We start from the raw sequence: 15,911 nt of genomic DNA, 5'->3' as shown, positions 1-15,911 counted from the left end.
GCATCCTGGGTGCCAACTTCAAGCTCAGCAAGTGCTCTACGGTGGGAGCTGCATCTCTTTTCCATTTTGCTTTTGGGACAAGGTGTCACCATGTAACCCAGGCTATCCCAGAGCCCATGGAAATCCTCTTGTCTCGCATCCACGCCTGACGAGTTGGCATCAAAAAGTATAGTTGTCAGAATTCATGCCAGCATGAGAGGCCATTTATTGTTCAGAGCCTGGACTCCCACGTTTAGGGGGAGCCCCTCCATTGCTTCCTCCCCCCATTGCCCCCGTGGACCCCTCAAGTGGCAGGTGGCTGAGTTGGTCGTGGAGGGAGCACATCTTCAAATGCATATAGTCCAAAGTGGCCACCTTCTCCCTGCAATGACAGCCAGCTGGGGATCAGTACTGTGGGGAGGCCAGCCAGGATAGGGTGGGTGACAGGCAGGAGGAGGAGCCAGGCCCTATCCAGAGACCTCACCCTCCTCCCATGCCCTCCGCCTCTGTCCTCACTCCGGCTTCATCTTGTCCGTCAGCAGTAGGTTCTTGGCCCGAACGGCCTCGTCTTGGGCCAACCGAAGGGTGGAGCTCAGGGCCTCTGCCCTGACGTGTTTGGCCAAGGCCTGGCGCTCCAGCTCCTGGGGAGAGGAGTGTAGGCGCCGCTGGGCTTACTGGACTGGGCTGGGGGTGGAGGGGGAGCTGGGTCGCGGAGGGCAAGGGGCAGGGTCCCACGGAGCCCGCATACCACCCAAAGTAACCCGTCAGGCCTTGACTTTGGGAATTACCCCCGGGGAATCTTACAATTGACTGCTCTCCCCAACTGCATCTGGCAAGAAATCCACCAATGTCCCTAGTGCACTGGCCCGTGTCCCAGCAAGCTGGATCACATCTGAAGTTCTGTCCCCTTAATGCCTGTGAATTTTCCTATATCGTGTTTATCCCAGCATCCTGTGGTGCCCTTCTGTGTCCCATAATTCTCAAGACCCTGCATCTGTGACGGCAGCATCTGTCACAGGAATGGTCCCTACTGTTACAATGTTCTAAGTCACACAGCTCACCAGGCCCCATGACTTTTTATGTACTAGTGGGGCTGCAGCTCACTACAGTTCATATCCCATCATCCCTAAGGCCACAAACCCATCATGCATGAACCTCCATAACCCCCAGTGCAGGCCTCCAATGCAGCCCCAGGCCATGACCTCCCATGCATTCCTGGGCTGCTCAGTATAATTTGGATCCCATCATTCCATAGGCCAATAGCATGCACTTGCTCTCTATATCCCACAACGGATAAGACCTCAAGTTATAATAACTCTAGGGCTGTGGCTTGTGTTGGTGGGTCCCCCAGTCTAGCATCAAGGGTCCCTCTGAGTCCAGTGACCTCCCTGAAGGGCTACAGAAAATCAGGCCCATGTTCCATGAGCTATAGAGTAGAATCTGCCCCATATGTCCCGAGATATCCCAGACCCAGTGTCTTATCATGCTTTGAACCAAAGTGTCACTCCAGGTTGCAGAGTGACTGAGCTACAACACAAGCTCTTTGTCCTGCCTGCACAGAGGCAAGGCCTCCCCTTCCTGCCACAGGCTCCCCAAACCCTGCAAAACACAAAAGTAACGTGGGTCATGGCAACCCACGGTCCCTGGTACCAGAATCTTCTTGTGTAGCCTCTGGCAACTGGGGCAGGCAGGAGCCAGACCCTTCTGCTTCACCTCATCCACCAGCGGGGTCAGCGCACGTTCCAGCAGCTGCTGCAGGGACTCCGTGGATAACTGCTGCCCCTGGCTGGGAAGGAGGGTCACCAGATGGAGGAGGCCTGGTTAGGCTCCATCTGGCTGGTAATTTTTATTATTTTTGTTTGTTGAGACAGGGTCTCTCTACATAGCCCTAGCTGTCCTGGAACTCATTATGTAGATCAGTCTGGAGTGGAAGTCACAGAGATACCCTGCCTCTGCTGGAATTAAAGGTATGAACAAGCACCAGGCCCGGCCCTGTTTCTTTAGGTACCTGGTGAAACCATCCCAGCACTCGGGAGGCAGAGGCAGGCAGATTTCTGAGTTCTAGGCCAGCCTGGTCTACAAAGTGAGTTCCAGGACAGCCAGGGCTATACAGAGAAACCCTGTCTCAAAACAAACAAACAAACAAACAAACCCCCAAAACAAAAAACAAACAAACAAAAAAACCGAGTTAAAGCTGACCCTATGTTGGACTGGAAGCCCACTTTCAGCTCTTTCCACAAGACATCCAGTTCTCACTTTCTTTGTGTGTGTATTGTGTGGAGAACAAAGGTTGGTAATGTCTTGCTCAATCAATTCCAACTTATATGCGTTTTTTAAGATTTACCCATTTATTATGTATACAGTGTTCTGCCTGCAGGTACACCTGCAGGTCAGAAGAGGGCACCAGATCTCATTCTAGATGGTCATTGAACCACTCTGTGGTGGCTGCCTGAAAATTGAACTCGGGACCTCTGGAAGAGCAGCCAGTGCTGGCATCTCTCCGGCCTATTTTACTTTATTTTAATCTATGCATATGAGTGTGTGGATGTGTGGCTATGTGCCTGCGGAGCCCAGTGGAATTGGATTCCCCCCGAGCTGGAGTCATAAGTTGTGAGTCACCTGATGTCAGTGCTGGGAATTGAACTCAGGACCTCTGAAAGTGTAGTGTGAGCTCTTAACCACCTGAGCCGGCTCTCCAGCCTCTTGTGTTTCTAGGATGATATTGTATTTTTGTGTATGTGTGATGGAATGCCACCTGTGTACAGACGGGTGGTGTTGGTGGCAGTTGTGAACCACCATGTGTGGGAGCTGGGAATGGACCTGTGTCCTCTGGAAGAGCAGCCAGCCCTCTTAGCCACCGAGTCATCTCTCCAGCCCTCTCCACCACATTTTTAATTATTATTGTGTGAGAGAATGTGGGCACCTAAGTGTGGAGGCTGGAGGACAACTATCAGGAATGGATTCCCTCTCCTCCCACGCTGGGATACAGAGGTTGTAAGTTTGTCCGGCTGTCAGAACACTTTTATCCACTGAGCCAACTTTCTTTTTTGGGGGGTGGGGGGGTTCGAGACAGGGTTTCTCTGTATAGCCCTGGCTGTTCTGGAACTCACTTTGTAGACCAGGCTGGCCTCGAACTCAGAAATCTGCCTGCCTCTGCCTCCCGAGTACGAGTGCTGGGACTAAAGGCGTTTGCCATCATGCCCGGCCTTCTACCTTATTTTTTAAGACAGTCTCTCTTAGCCGGTCGTGGTGGTGCATGCCTTCAATCCCAGCACTCGGAAGGCAGAGGCAGGTGGATTTCTGAGTTCAAGGCCAGCCTGGTCTACAAAGTGAGTTCCAGGACAGCCAGGGCTATACAGAGAAACCCTGTCTCAAAAAATCAAAAAACAAACAACAACAACAACAAAAAGAGTCTCTCTCTCTTTTTTTTTTTTGGACAGGAGTTCCTTGATTCAGCTAGACTGACCAGTACAAACACTTTCCTAACTGTGCCCCTGGTGTTATGTTGCAGAGAACCCAGCCTTCCCACAGTGTGCTGGAAATGCACCAAGTTTCAAATACCAGTGCATCTAATCTTTGCTCTCCACAAGAAGCCAATTCTTACCATGTGGGAAGGGTGGAAAAGTTGTTCCCACAATGCAACCGGGCTCTCATTCTGCATCCCACGGGAATCCATCTCTCACAATGACAATGTGTGATCACACATGTCCTAAATGTGATCTGCAATGTAGGCATTACCCCTCCCCATACCTGGCACAGCGCGCACAGGGGCCTTGGGCAGACCGATCCAAGTTCAAGACATGGTCAGCTCCCCTCCGGGAGTTCTGAAGTTGCCGTCCCAGCTCCTCCAGAATGGGTTTTACTGGGCCCAGTGCCTCCAGTTCACTCCTCAGTGAGGCGACAGACACTGCTGACCTCTCCACCCTGAGGCAGGAGAGCAACCAATGTGGATAACTTGCAATATTCAGTATTATCCCAGCACCGGAAAGTCCTCCTCTTAATACTATAGACCTGCACGGCCTGGCTTGGATGGGTCTGTCTAACTCCACTGGGGATAGAAGCCAGAGCTTCTGCTAGGCAAATGCCGAGCCAAGCTCCCATTCCCTACGGGTGGATCTCAAGCAGGGACTCAGCTTCAAAGCTAAGCCCTTAACCCATAGCAGGGGTTGAGCCACACTGCCAGCCTCTCACTGGGTCACTTAGCCCACTGCTCAAGCCTTTTCCCTCAAGGATCCACCCTCCGATTACTTCTTTCCCATGGAGCCCACATCCCTTCAGCACCTGCTGAGCCCTTACATAGTGCACAACTCATCTGCTCGTCCTCGCAGCTCCTGCAAGCCCCTTGCGGACTGTGCCTGTTCCCGCTGCGCCCGCTCCCACTGGCCCAGGAAGCCATCCAGACGGCCGCCAAGGCCTCCCAGCAACCTCAGGGCCTCCTGCACTGCCCCCTCCTCCTGATGCCACCGGGCTGCCAGCGAGGACACCTCCCTCCTGCGAGGATCAGAAGGGAAGAAAGGGTTGGGTATAAGAGTTGACTATGCATGCTATCGTCGACCTCGCCCCAAATAGATCACCAACATTTTTTTCTTTACTTTTTTTGTTTTGGGTTTTTTTTTTTCTTTTCTTTTCTTTCTTTCTTTCTTTCTTTTTTTTTTTTTTTTTTTTTTTTTTTTTTTTTTTTTTGAGACAGGGTTTCTCTGTGTAGCCTTGGCTGTCCTGGAACTCACTCTGTAGACCAGGCTGACCTCGAACTCAGAAATTCACCTGCCTCTGCCTCCCAAGTGGGACCCACCTGGCCTTGTTTTGGTTTTTAAGACAGGGTCTGTTGCCGGTTGGTGGTGAGTGACACCTTTAATCCTAGCACTTGGGAGGCAGAGGCAGGCAGACCTCTGTGAGTTTGAGGGCCAGCCTGATCTACAGAGTGAGTTCCAGGACAGCCAGGGCTGCACAGATAAATCCTGTCTCGAAAACAAACAAAAAAGACATTCTTGTTTATTGTAGTCCAGGTTGTGCTGGCATTCTCTTTGTAGACTAGGCTGGCATCGAACTCACAAAGATCCTTCAGCCTCTGTCTCCCAGTGCTGGTATTAAAAGAATGCACCACTTTGCGTCCCCCACCCCACCTCTTTTCCTTTTTTGAGTGTACGAAGTTAGCCCGGTACCACCTATGCTATCACCCAATCCTCATCTAGGTTCTGCTTCTGTGCTCACACGTTTAGCTCCCCTAAGCCCCGCCCACATCAAGCTCTTCCAATTCTCATCCACCACTACCCCTCAAGGATTTACTCTGTCCGGTCCACCCAACCGCAAACAAACCCCGCCCACGCAGGCTCCAAGCTCCTCCTAGCTCCCGCCCTTTGTTCCACCTACGGCCTGATCCACCAATTTCCTTCAGTCCCGCCCACCTCAGCTCCTCCAGGCCGGTGGAGACCTTCTGCAACTCCTGCTCGCTCAGCGAGGGTCCCTCCCCTGTGCGGACTGCCATGCCCCAGCCACTGGAGGACAGGCCTCGCTGCCGCGGGGGTTCCTCGGGGCTGCCAGGAGGACCCGAGCAGCCCTGAATGGGAGTGGCAGGGCTCAGACCATGTCGGGAGAGGCCAGCCTCCAGTTTTTGCTCCAACTCCTGCAACTCGGCCTCCTGTCTCCGGGGCGTCTCATCCTGCAGTTGCTGCTGGAGGTATCTTAGCTTCTCCTGAGCAAGGGAGGGCAACGAATCAAGGTGTTCGGCACCTTACCACCTGCAGCTAACTACACCCCATGGATCCCCGAGATTGCAAAGTAGTGTAGAGAGAGGATAGTTGGGAAGTACGCGTGCAGTGTAACTGAACTCCTGCTTGTCTTTAGGAGAGGAGATAACATTTACTCTAAACTCTGTAGTGGCAGGCAACCTATCACTCCCTTCTCCTGCCCTGCCTGCCTAAAATCAGCCCCTGCCTCTTAGGGACCGCGACAAGCTTTCTCGGCGTTCCGTTGGAAAGTGAGCTAGCAGCAAGTCTTCATTCTAGACTAGACCCGGCCTACCCAGTCGTTTCAGGCTACACCCTTGAATAACTAAGCTTCCTCAGGCTCCACCCTGGTCCCACCCAGCGAGCCCTTTTGGCTCCTCCCGTGGGATGGGCCCCTCCTTCCCCTGAGAGCCAACTCCTTCAGCCAGGTCCCAAACCCTCCTCAGTTCACTGAAGGCTCTGGAGCCTCTACACCCCTGTCCTTGTCCACCATAGCTCCTCCAACCTCCATCCCGAGACTCCACCCAAACTTCTCACTAGTTTGGGACCCTCCACACCCTCGTACCTCCAGCAAGGCAGAGTTCTGCTTCAGGACATTGGTTTTGATTTCAGCGTCTTCCACTGAACGGGTCACCTTGCGGCAGTTCTCCTGGGTCAGGACATCAGGGCGGGGGCCCTGCCTTCCCATTCCGGTTCTGCCCCCCACCTTCAGCCTCTTTTTTTGCATCGCACCTGCCCTATGTAGGACGCACCCACTTCCCAACCAAGCTTCCTTCCTAACCAAGCCCGTACTGCAGTACCCCTTTGACCATCCCGCTTCTCCTGTGCTCTTTTTGTTTTAAATTTAAAAATTCAATAGATTTTTTTTTTTTTTGAAAACGTCTTATGAGCCGGGAGGTGATGGTGGCGGCGGCCGCGGCGCGCATGCCTTTAATCCCAGCACTTGGGAGGCAGACGCAGGCGGATTTATGAATTTGAGACCAGCCTGGTCTCCAGAGTTAGTTCCAGGACAGCCAGGGTTATAAAGAGAAACCCTGTCTTGAAAAAAAAAATCTTATATGAATGGGTATTTTGCCTGTGTATATGAATATACATATGTATATGTGCAACAGCGCAGGCAGTGCCCATGAAGGCCAGAAGAGAGTGACATTTTTTGATAGCCACGAGAGGGTCTCATGTACCCCGGTTTCCAAGTCGTTATATAGCTGAAAAGAATCTTGTACTTCCAAGTTCTGAGATCAAAGGTGTGCTACCACACTCAAGCCTGAACCCGGGGTTTCCTGAATGCTAGGCAAAGCCCTCTGCCCACTGAGCCACATCCCAAGCCCTCCACGGTCCCCGCTTTTCTCATCACTTTCTCCCCAAGCCATTCCTTCCACAGCGGCTCACCTTCAACTGACTGCAGTACCCCTCCAACTCTTCTGCCTCCTGCCGTCTTCTTTCCAGATTCTCACTCAGCACAGAGCACTCGCTCTTGACCATGGAAGGGAGACAGGGTTACACAAAGGCGGGGTTAAAGCTTATACAGGGGAGCAGGCTCTTAGCTTCCGGAGGGCCGGCACAATGGAGAAAGGTGGCTACAAAGACGAGAACTTAGTTCTGGAGGAAGAGGCCACAGGGATCCTTAAGTATCATACCTGCAGAGTCTGAACGTGCTGATTAACCCGCGTGGTCTTTTCCTTCAAGCTGGTGATGGAGTCTTTGGCACGTACCAATCCACTGTTGACCCCACTCTGGTGAAGAACAGAAGACATGTATAGTTCAATACCAAGAACATTCTAGAGGCAGCAAGGGTGTATTTTCAGTTTGGTTTTGCTCTGGATGGGCATGTGGCTTTGGGCAAAGGGTGACATCCTTGAATTGAGTTCCCTTGTTTGGTAAAGCTAGAAGTAGACTAATATTCTTCACAGTGTGCTGGGACAAGAGGGGAAGACAGTTTCAGAAAAATGCCTAGAATCCCCCAGTCAGAGGAGAGGATGTGGCTCAGTGGTAGAGACACTACCTAGAACGCCCCAGTGAGGGGCTGGGGTGTGACTCAGTGACAGAGTACTTGCCAGTGTGCACAAGACCGCGGATTCCAGCCACAAATGTGTACCCCCAAAAATCCCTCCTTTTCTGTCTCCCCACTCTCTGAAGTATAAAACTGACAACATCTTGGATCGTCAGGTAGAGACCATGAGATCTCACCATGTAGCTGTGGCTGGCCTGGAACCCATAGAGTTCAGTGTGCCTCTACCTCCTGAGTGCTAGAATTAAAGGCCAGTGCCACCACGCCTGCTTCCTGTGCTCAGTTGTTACCAGCTGCTCTGAGACTAGGCTGCGGCTTGTGCCCTGTGCACTCTTCTCTGTCTTTGTGCTATAGCAGTGAGATTTGTTACATAACCACTGGCATTTATCCTCGTTTCTCAGTGAGATAAAGACTTTAAATTAGAGTGCCTCTGCAGCTAGCTGAGCCCATGTGGCCATGACAGGTGGGTGGGCGACGTGGATGGGCCGTATGGTGTGGACACTGCATGGTGTGTTGAAAGGACAGGCATGGCTTCCTCCCCTTCCTCTTCCTCCTGTTCCTCAGCTTCTGCTTCCTTTTCCTCGTCCCCTTTCTCTCCTGATTTTTATCTTTACTTTCTTTCTCTCTTAATTTTTTAAAGGGATCTGACTGTAACCCATTCATGAAATGATGGACTGAACAATCCTGGAGATGCCCCCGCCTCAGCTCCTTATGTATTGGCATCACTGACTAGAGCTCTGCACCTGTTCTCCCTACCTTTTGAGACAGTCTTACCCCATCTGTGGTGGCGCACACCTTTAATCCCAGCACTCCTGAAGCAGAGGCAGGTGGATCTCTATGAGTTTGAGGCCAGCCTGGTCTACAGAGTGAGTTCCAGGACTGCCAGAGCTACACATAGAGACTCTACCCTGCCTTAAGTATCAGCTCCTCTTCCAGAGGTCCTGAGTTCAATTCCCAGCTAAAAGTGGCTCATAACCTTTTATAATGAGATCCGGTATCCTCTTCTGGCATGAAGACATACAGGCAGAACACTATAGACCTTATAAATAAATCTTTTTTTGTTGTTTTGTTTTTTTGAGACAGGGTTTCTCTGTATAGCCCTGACTGTCCTGGACTCATTCTGTAAACCAGGCTGGACTCAAACTCAGAAATCTGCCTGCCTCTGCCTCCCGAGTGCTGGGATCAAAGGTGTGCGCCACCACCACCCAGCTAAATAAATCTTTTTAAAAAGAGAAAGAAAGAAAAAGAAAAACCAAAACAAAACTATCATAATTAAAAACAAGCTTCCTTGACTGTAAAATGAAGAAAATACATTTCTTTCGTGATTACTGTGAACATATGTTGTTCTAAGGTCTGTCAGTGTGCCTAAGGCTAGGCGTGTGACACACACCTTTAATCCCAGAACTCAGGAGGCAGAAGCAGGTGGATCTCTGTGAACTAGAGGCTAGCCTGGTCTACAGAGTGAGCTCCAGGGCTTCCAAAGTTACATATTGAGATATTTTGGCAGGGACAAGGGGGTGTTCAGACAGGGTTTCTCTGTGTAGCCCCCTGGCTGTCCTGGAACTTGCTCTACAGACAGACTGGCCTCGAGCTCAGAGATCAGGATCAGGAGTTCAAGGTCATCCTTGGCTACAAAGAGAGTTTGAAACCAATTAGGATGCATGAGGCTCTGTCTGAAAAAATAAATCAAGGGCCACAATACAGCAAAAGTGGCAATGGTGGCACATGCCTGTGGCTTTGGCGCATAGGAGACTGAGCAGAGAGGACCGTGTGCCAGTCTGGTCTCTATACTGAGATCTCTACCCCAAAATAAAGTAATGAAGATGGCATAGGGTATCCAGGAAGGACTAAGGAGCCACCACAGAATGGGATAAGTGTGTCAGTGTGTCCTTAGCAGGGGAGACCCTGAGGGTGACGGCTGTCATTCATCTCGTGACCACCCAAGACCAACACCATCTCCGCACAGCATTTCTGCCTCCAGGGAAGTTAGGAGTAAACACTGACGATAACCGACGATGACTGGTCACCATGGCCCTCTGGGGCTCTGCTGTCTGTCTCTCTGGGTCTTGGTCCCCGTCCTCCTCTCTCTCTCTCTCTCTCTCTCTCTCCCTCTCCTCTTTGCAGTTCGCTTGCATACTGGGTACCTCCCTCATTACTCCACCCCAACCCCTAATGTGGTCACAGGTTCCATGTCAGAGAGGAAGCTGCAGTAAGATGCTTGAGGCCCACGCATGGTCACACAAAGCTTCCATCCTTAGAGCCTTAAAATCCCACGGCCCAGGGCTGTTTGGATGTCACCAGTCCTTAGGACACATGCCCATAGAACCACTGGAAGGCTCTGGGGGTGGGGGTGGAGGGAGGGCTAAGTCTATCTCAGGCCTGGTTTCCCATCCAGCACTAGCCCCATCCCTTCTGGCCTCCTGCCTCCTCTCCCCTGCATATACTGCCCTCCCGTTCTAAAAGAGGGAAGAAAGGAGTTTTCTTTTGTACCAAACCCAGCAGCCTTCTAATCTAGCCTCTGGTTCTTAACGAGCACTCCACAGCCTTTTGCTCTTGGGAATGACTCTGCCTTCTGTCACTTGGTTAATTATCTCTTCATTTTTAAACTGGTCAATATACCAACTCCCTTATAGATGGTCTAAAATGGGGAAGTGACGTCACTGGATATAGCACACAGTAGGACAGCAGTAAATGGGTTGCTTCTCCCATCCCTACTGAATCCACAATGGCTCCCGATGGCCCTTAGGACAATACCCATGTTTTGTAGCCTGTGTGGGTACTGTCCTGTTCTCCCTCCAGCCCCCATTTTCCCCGTATGCCACAGCCCTGTCCCTTCGTTCCCAGACTCTTTTCAGCCCTGTCTCTTTGCACATGCTGTTCCTGGTGGCCGCAATACCTTGCTCTGTTTTTCTGCGTGGAGAATACATTATTTCAGCTTCAAGGTCCAGCCCGTGTGTTCTCTTTTCTGCAAAGCCACTTGGACTATTTTCAGGGTTGTTCCGTGTCCTGAGCTGTCCCAGCCAGTGCAGGCTGTCACCACACCAACCTTCTGTGTGTGTGACAGAAGCTCAGCTGCTTCTACTACTTTTAAGCTCTGTGACCTTGCTTTTGCTACCTAACTTCTCTGGGCCACCACAGCGTCACCAACAGAGAAATGAGGCTCAATACTGACAGAAATAACTACTACTGCTCATAGTACTTGGGGCTGTTGGCTGGCTGCCACACCACGGCTCCGACATAAGTAAGTAGACTTACCTTCCTCCTAAGGACAATCTCTGGAGATGGGTCTCTAGCTTTCTGTCTTGGAATCTGCTATTTCCTACACCCTATGTCATTATTAAAGCAATATACACAAATCCCTCACAGTGGGACATGCTCTCTGCTCTCCAAGACTCACAGACCATGACTGAATTGCTAACAGATTCTGCTTTAGATATTTTTAAAATACAAGGTCTGTGTAGCCCAGGCTAGCCTCCAAGTTACAGAAATCAGTCTGGTTTTGCCTCCCAAATGCCGGGATTCAAGGTTTGCCACACCATGCCTGGCATTTATATATTTTCTTCATTTATTTATCATCTCAGCACCTAGATGCCAGAGCTTGTGTGTGTGGAGATCAGAGGGTTCCTTGAAAGAGTTGGTTTTCTCTCTCTTTTTTTTTTGGTTTTTCGAGACAGGGTTTCTCTTTTAGCTCTGGCTGTCCTGGAACTCACTCTGTAGACCAGGCTGGCCTCGAACTCAGAAATCTGCCTGCCTCTGCCTCCCGAGTGCTGGGATTAAAGGCGTGTGCCACCACGCCCGGCTGAGTTGGTTCTCTCTACCGTGTGGATTTCTGGGATTGAACTCAGGCTGGAAGCACACACTGAACTATCAACACTGGTCCTTCTATCTCAAACAATGACATCATCTTGTCCTGGTCACCTTCACAAGACGACCTCCCAATCTCCCAGGTCAGGCCTTCTTGTGCCCCAACCCCAGCAAGATAGGCTGAGGCTTTTGGACCTTAGATAGATGTAGCCTGTGACCCTGTTCAGTAAGGCAGAAGCTATAGAAAGCAGATCTGGGGTGATGAGAGGGCTTGAGTCTGAGCCCAGATCCAGTCAATGAAGGGGAGCGTCACTAAGTTGCCTTCTGGTCTTCTCATTTGTACTGTAGCATACATGTGCCCCACCTCACACTAAAACATAAATGTAACTTAAAAAGAGAAAAGGCTCGGTAGCTAAGACAGTAGCTGCTTTTGTAGAGGACGAGGTTTGGATCCCAGAATCCACTTAGCAGCTCAAAATCACCTGTAACTCCAGTTTCAGGACGATCTGACACCCTCTTCTGGTCTCCCTGGGCAACAGACACACGTACAGCGCTCTTACATGCATGCAGGCAGAACATTCATACACATACATTTTTTAAAATTTTTTTTAAAATCCCAACACAGGCTGGATGGTGGTGGCACACACCTTTAATCCCAGCACTTGGGAGGCAGAGACAGGCGGATTTCTGAGTTCAAGGCTAATCTGGTATCCAAAGTGAATTCCAGGACAGCCAGGGCTACACAGAGAGACCCTGTCTTGAAAAAACAAAAAAACAAACAAACAAAAAAACCAAACCAAAACAAAAAAACAGCTGGCCCAGCAGGTAAAGGGTGGAGCCCCAAGCCTGAGGACCAGAGTTCTGTCCTCGGGCTCCACATCACGGAAGGAAAGCGCCTATTCAGCCAAGTCATCCTCTGATCTCCACAAGTGCACTATGGGGCCACCACCACCCAAAGAATCAGTTAGGAAAACAGAAAAAAAAAAAGCTTTCTAAGCAACCTTGAGCAAGAGAACCTGAGAGCCACCAGAATGGGATCTACGGCTGATTGGAAGACATTTCACTGGGATTCTCCTCTGGTAAGGCAATACTCACACTTGAGTGGATCTTGTTTTCCCTCTGAGCACCCCTCCTCCTAACCGGCGTGGTTAAAGACTGTATTAAATGTTCTTAATGAAATCTCCCCAAGATATAAGATACAATTTGCTAAACGCATGAAACTCAAGAAGAACGAAGACCAAAGTGTGGACACTTTGCCCCTTCTTAGAATTGGGAACAAAACACCCATGGAAGGAGTTACAGAGACAAAGTTTGGAGCTGTATCGAAAGGACAGGCCATCTAGAGCCTGCCATATCCAGGGTTCCATCCCATAATCAGCTTCCAAACGCTGACACCATTGCATACACTAGCAAGATTTTGCTGAAAGGACCCAGATATAGCTGTCTCTTGGGAGACTATGCCGGGGCCTAGCAAACACAGAAGTGGATGCTCACAGTCAGCTATTGGATGGATCACAGGGCCCCCAATGGAGGAGCTAGAGAAAGTGCCCAAGGAGCTAAAGGGATCTGCAACCCTATAGGTGGAACAACAATATGAACTAACCAGTACCCTGGAGCTCTTGACTCTAGCTGCATATGTATCAAAAGATGGCCTAGTCAGCCATCACTGGAAAGAGAGGCCCATTGGACTTGTAAACTTTATATGCCCCAGTACAGGGGAACGCCAGGGCCAAAAAGTGGGAGTGGGTGGGTAGGGGAGTGGGTGGGAGGGTATGGGAGACTTTTGAGATAGCATTGGAAATGTAAATGAGGAAAATACCTAATAAAAAGTATTTAAAAAAAGAATCAATTAAGATGGTATTTCAAAGGCAATTTTCAAAATATAAAGTGCTATAGAAATGTGTATGATTGCTATCTATTAAATGGAATTTTGGCAGCAAACAAACAAAAAGAAATCTCTAGCTCAACCGTATAAACCCACTAGTTCCAATTCTTTTTTTTTTTTTCCCTACACAGAAGCCTCAAACCTTAGTATGCTGCTGCATGTCTTTAATTCCAGCCAGTGGCAGAGGCAGGAGGATCTCTGTGAGTTCTAGGCCAGTCTGATCTACAGAGAGAATTCCAGACCAGCCAGAGCTACATAGTAAGACCCTGCCTCAAAAACAAAGTCAACAACAAAAGTAAGGCCTCAAGCAGCTGAGGTGACAGTTTGGAGTTGTTCCTCCTCCTGACATCTCATCTTAGGCTTTCCGGGGAATATTTATCAATTATCAAGCTGGGGGTGTGCATTCAGGCCTCTCCTCCCAGCTACTTGGAAGGCTGGGGCAGGAGGCCTGCAAATTCAAGGCTGGACTGCACTAAGGAGTAAGACCCTGTCTAAAGATAAAGGACAAGCTTGGCGTGGCACAGTGGTAGAACTTGCCTAGAACCCTCCAGTAAGGGCCTGGGGCCATGGCCCAGTGTGTTCTCTCTAGTGTTCTTTAGGATGAAACCGAGGGCTTGCATTGGCTAGCCAAGTGCTCAACCTCTGAGCTATACCCCTACCCCCAGGAGACCTTTCCTGATAGATACCGTTATTAAAGCCTGTCTTCTGGTCTCAGGGACTATAACTTCTTCTAAACTAGATTGACTCCCCTCCTCTGATCTGCCTACCTCCAGTGAGTAGACTGTGGCCCACCCCGTGTCAGCTGCTCACCAGTAGTTCTGTGATGTCAGGGTCCTCTGGAGCCCAGGGTGTTGTAGGGGAAGCAGGTGGCCCTGGCAGTGCCAGTGGACCACTGTCCTCTGTGGTCGAGTCTGTGCCCGAGGAGTCGGGCTCCACGGCAGCCAGGTTGAGCAAGGACACGTTGGTGCAGGCAGAGGACCGCTTGAGGTTCAGGCACCAGTGCATCGGCTCGTGGGACATCCGGGGCTCCACCCTGCAGATGACCCAGGAGACAGTGGGAAGGGGGGACCGGAGGAGCGGGCCTTATGTCCTCAACACAGCTCCTGCACCCTCTGAAGCCATTGACCTCCTGCTTCCTTGATTCCTTTACCTACCATTTCCCTGTTGCCTTCCAGCCTCGCCCCCACCCCCACCCCCAACCCTCTCCTGATTCCTTCCATCACTTCTCCTGACTCTCCCTTCAACCCCCCACCTTTTTTCCCTACCACCTCCGTAATGCCCTCTTCTTCGTCCCTTCTTGCCCTAAGCATCCATGCTTTGCTGTAGGCCATGTTGTCACCAACAGGGTGCAGGAAACCCACCCATGGAAGGACACAGCCTTCTTTTTTTTCGTTATCCCTTTGGCAGGGCTGGTCACCCCCCCGGGAGCCTCGGGGACCAGCTGGGCACGGCTTTCTACCCCCGCAGGTGGGTCCCCCGCTTCGTGGATCTCTTTGGATTGCCAGATTGTCTTCACCACCACGCTTGCCATGGTGCGGGGGGCCTGCTCCCAGGGGGAGACTCACCATCTACTCTGCCCTCCCCCCCCGGCGCTCAGGGTCCCCTAGCTCCTGGCCTGGGTCACAAAGGGCCTAACCACTGGGTCACAGAGAGGGGTAAGGGGGAGAATAGGTGCTGGCTTGGCTGTCCCCTGTAGACCTCAGTGGACTCTTCCGGCCCTGGCTTTGATTGTACAGCTCTCTCATTCCAGTCTAGAGCACACGGTGGACTGGGTTCTAACCCTGCAGCCAGCTTTGGGATCCAGTCCCAGATCATCTATCTTGCTTCGTGCCTTGCCTAGGATCTGAGAGACAGAATGGGATTATTTCCAAGCCCTTCCCTGAAGGACTTAGTGCTCTGTGAGCATCTGGGAGGCAGAGTTGAGAAGAGAGACACTCAAACAAAAAGATCCCAGCATCAGCCATGCCACAGAGAGAGTCAGGAGAAATCATGGCAATATGTCCTCACAGCTTCTCAACATGTGGTTGGGATTTAGCCTTCATACTGTCTGTGAACTTTACTTTTTGTTTGTTTGTTTGTTTGTTTTGGTTTTTCGAGACAGGGTTTCTCTGTGTAGCCCTGGCTGTCCTGGAACTCACTTTGTAGACCAGGCTGGCCTCGAACTCAGAAATCGCCTGCCTCTGCCTCCCAAGTGCTGGGACTAAAGGCATGTACAACAGCACCCAGTAATTTTACCTATTAAGAAAAGAATCCAGCGTCCTGTATCATTGGCTCCGTGTTTCAAGAGTACTTGCTGCTCTTCTAGAATTCCTAGAATTCAATCCCCAGTCTCAAATGACAGCTCACAAACATCTATAACTCTAGTCACAGAGTATTTGGGACTCTGATGACCTCTTCTGGCCTCTAAGAGCACCAGGTATACAAGGTGGTACACAGACATATATGCAAGCCAAACACTCATATACATGAAACAAAAATAATGAAATCTCAAAAAAAATAAAAATAAATA

The 15,911-nt window shown here is 50.6% G+C and overlaps 1 protein-coding gene across 9 annotated transcripts in view; it reads right to left on the bottom strand.

Annotated features, from left to right (window-relative positions):
- Positions 1–175: 175 nt before the first annotated feature.
- Tsks (testis-specific serine kinase substrate) overlaps positions 176–15,911 on the bottom strand; it is a 28,570-nt gene continuing 12,834 nt past the window's right edge. Inside the window, exons 1-11 of one of the 9 annotated variants that reach the window (XM_006540791.3) lie at positions 14,764–15,011; positions 14,213–14,435; positions 7,343–7,438; positions 7,095–7,178; positions 6,271–6,381; positions 5,385–5,671; positions 4,276–4,470; positions 3,730–3,903; positions 1,630–1,765; positions 464–663; positions 176–361 (exon numbers count right to left, since the gene is read on the bottom strand). In XM_006540791.3, coding sequence (XP_006540854.1) covers positions 205–361; positions 464–663; positions 1,630–1,765; positions 3,730–3,903; positions 4,276–4,470; positions 5,385–5,671; positions 6,271–6,381; positions 7,095–7,178; positions 7,343–7,438; positions 14,213–14,435; positions 14,764–14,933 — 1,833 coding nt within the window. In that variant the 5' untranslated portion in view covers positions 14,934–15,011 and the 3' untranslated portion in view covers positions 176–204. Of the gene's footprint in view, positions 362–463; positions 664–1,629; positions 1,766–3,729; positions 3,904–4,275; positions 4,471–5,384; positions 5,672–6,270; positions 6,382–7,094; positions 7,179–7,342; positions 7,439–14,212; positions 14,436–14,763; positions 15,012–15,911 lie in introns of those variants that run through there. The other 8 variants (XM_006540792.3, XM_006540794.3, NM_011651.2 and 5 more) reach the window with 8 other exon arrangements.

The sequence above is a fragment of the Mus musculus genome, chromosome 7, assembly GCF_000001635.26.
Source record: "Mus musculus strain C57BL/6J chromosome 7, GRCm38.p6 C57BL/6J".
Classification (NCBI taxonomy): domain Eukaryota; kingdom Metazoa; phylum Chordata; class Mammalia; order Rodentia; family Muridae; genus Mus; species Mus musculus.
This window is presented reverse-complemented; position numbering and strand designations above follow the sequence as displayed.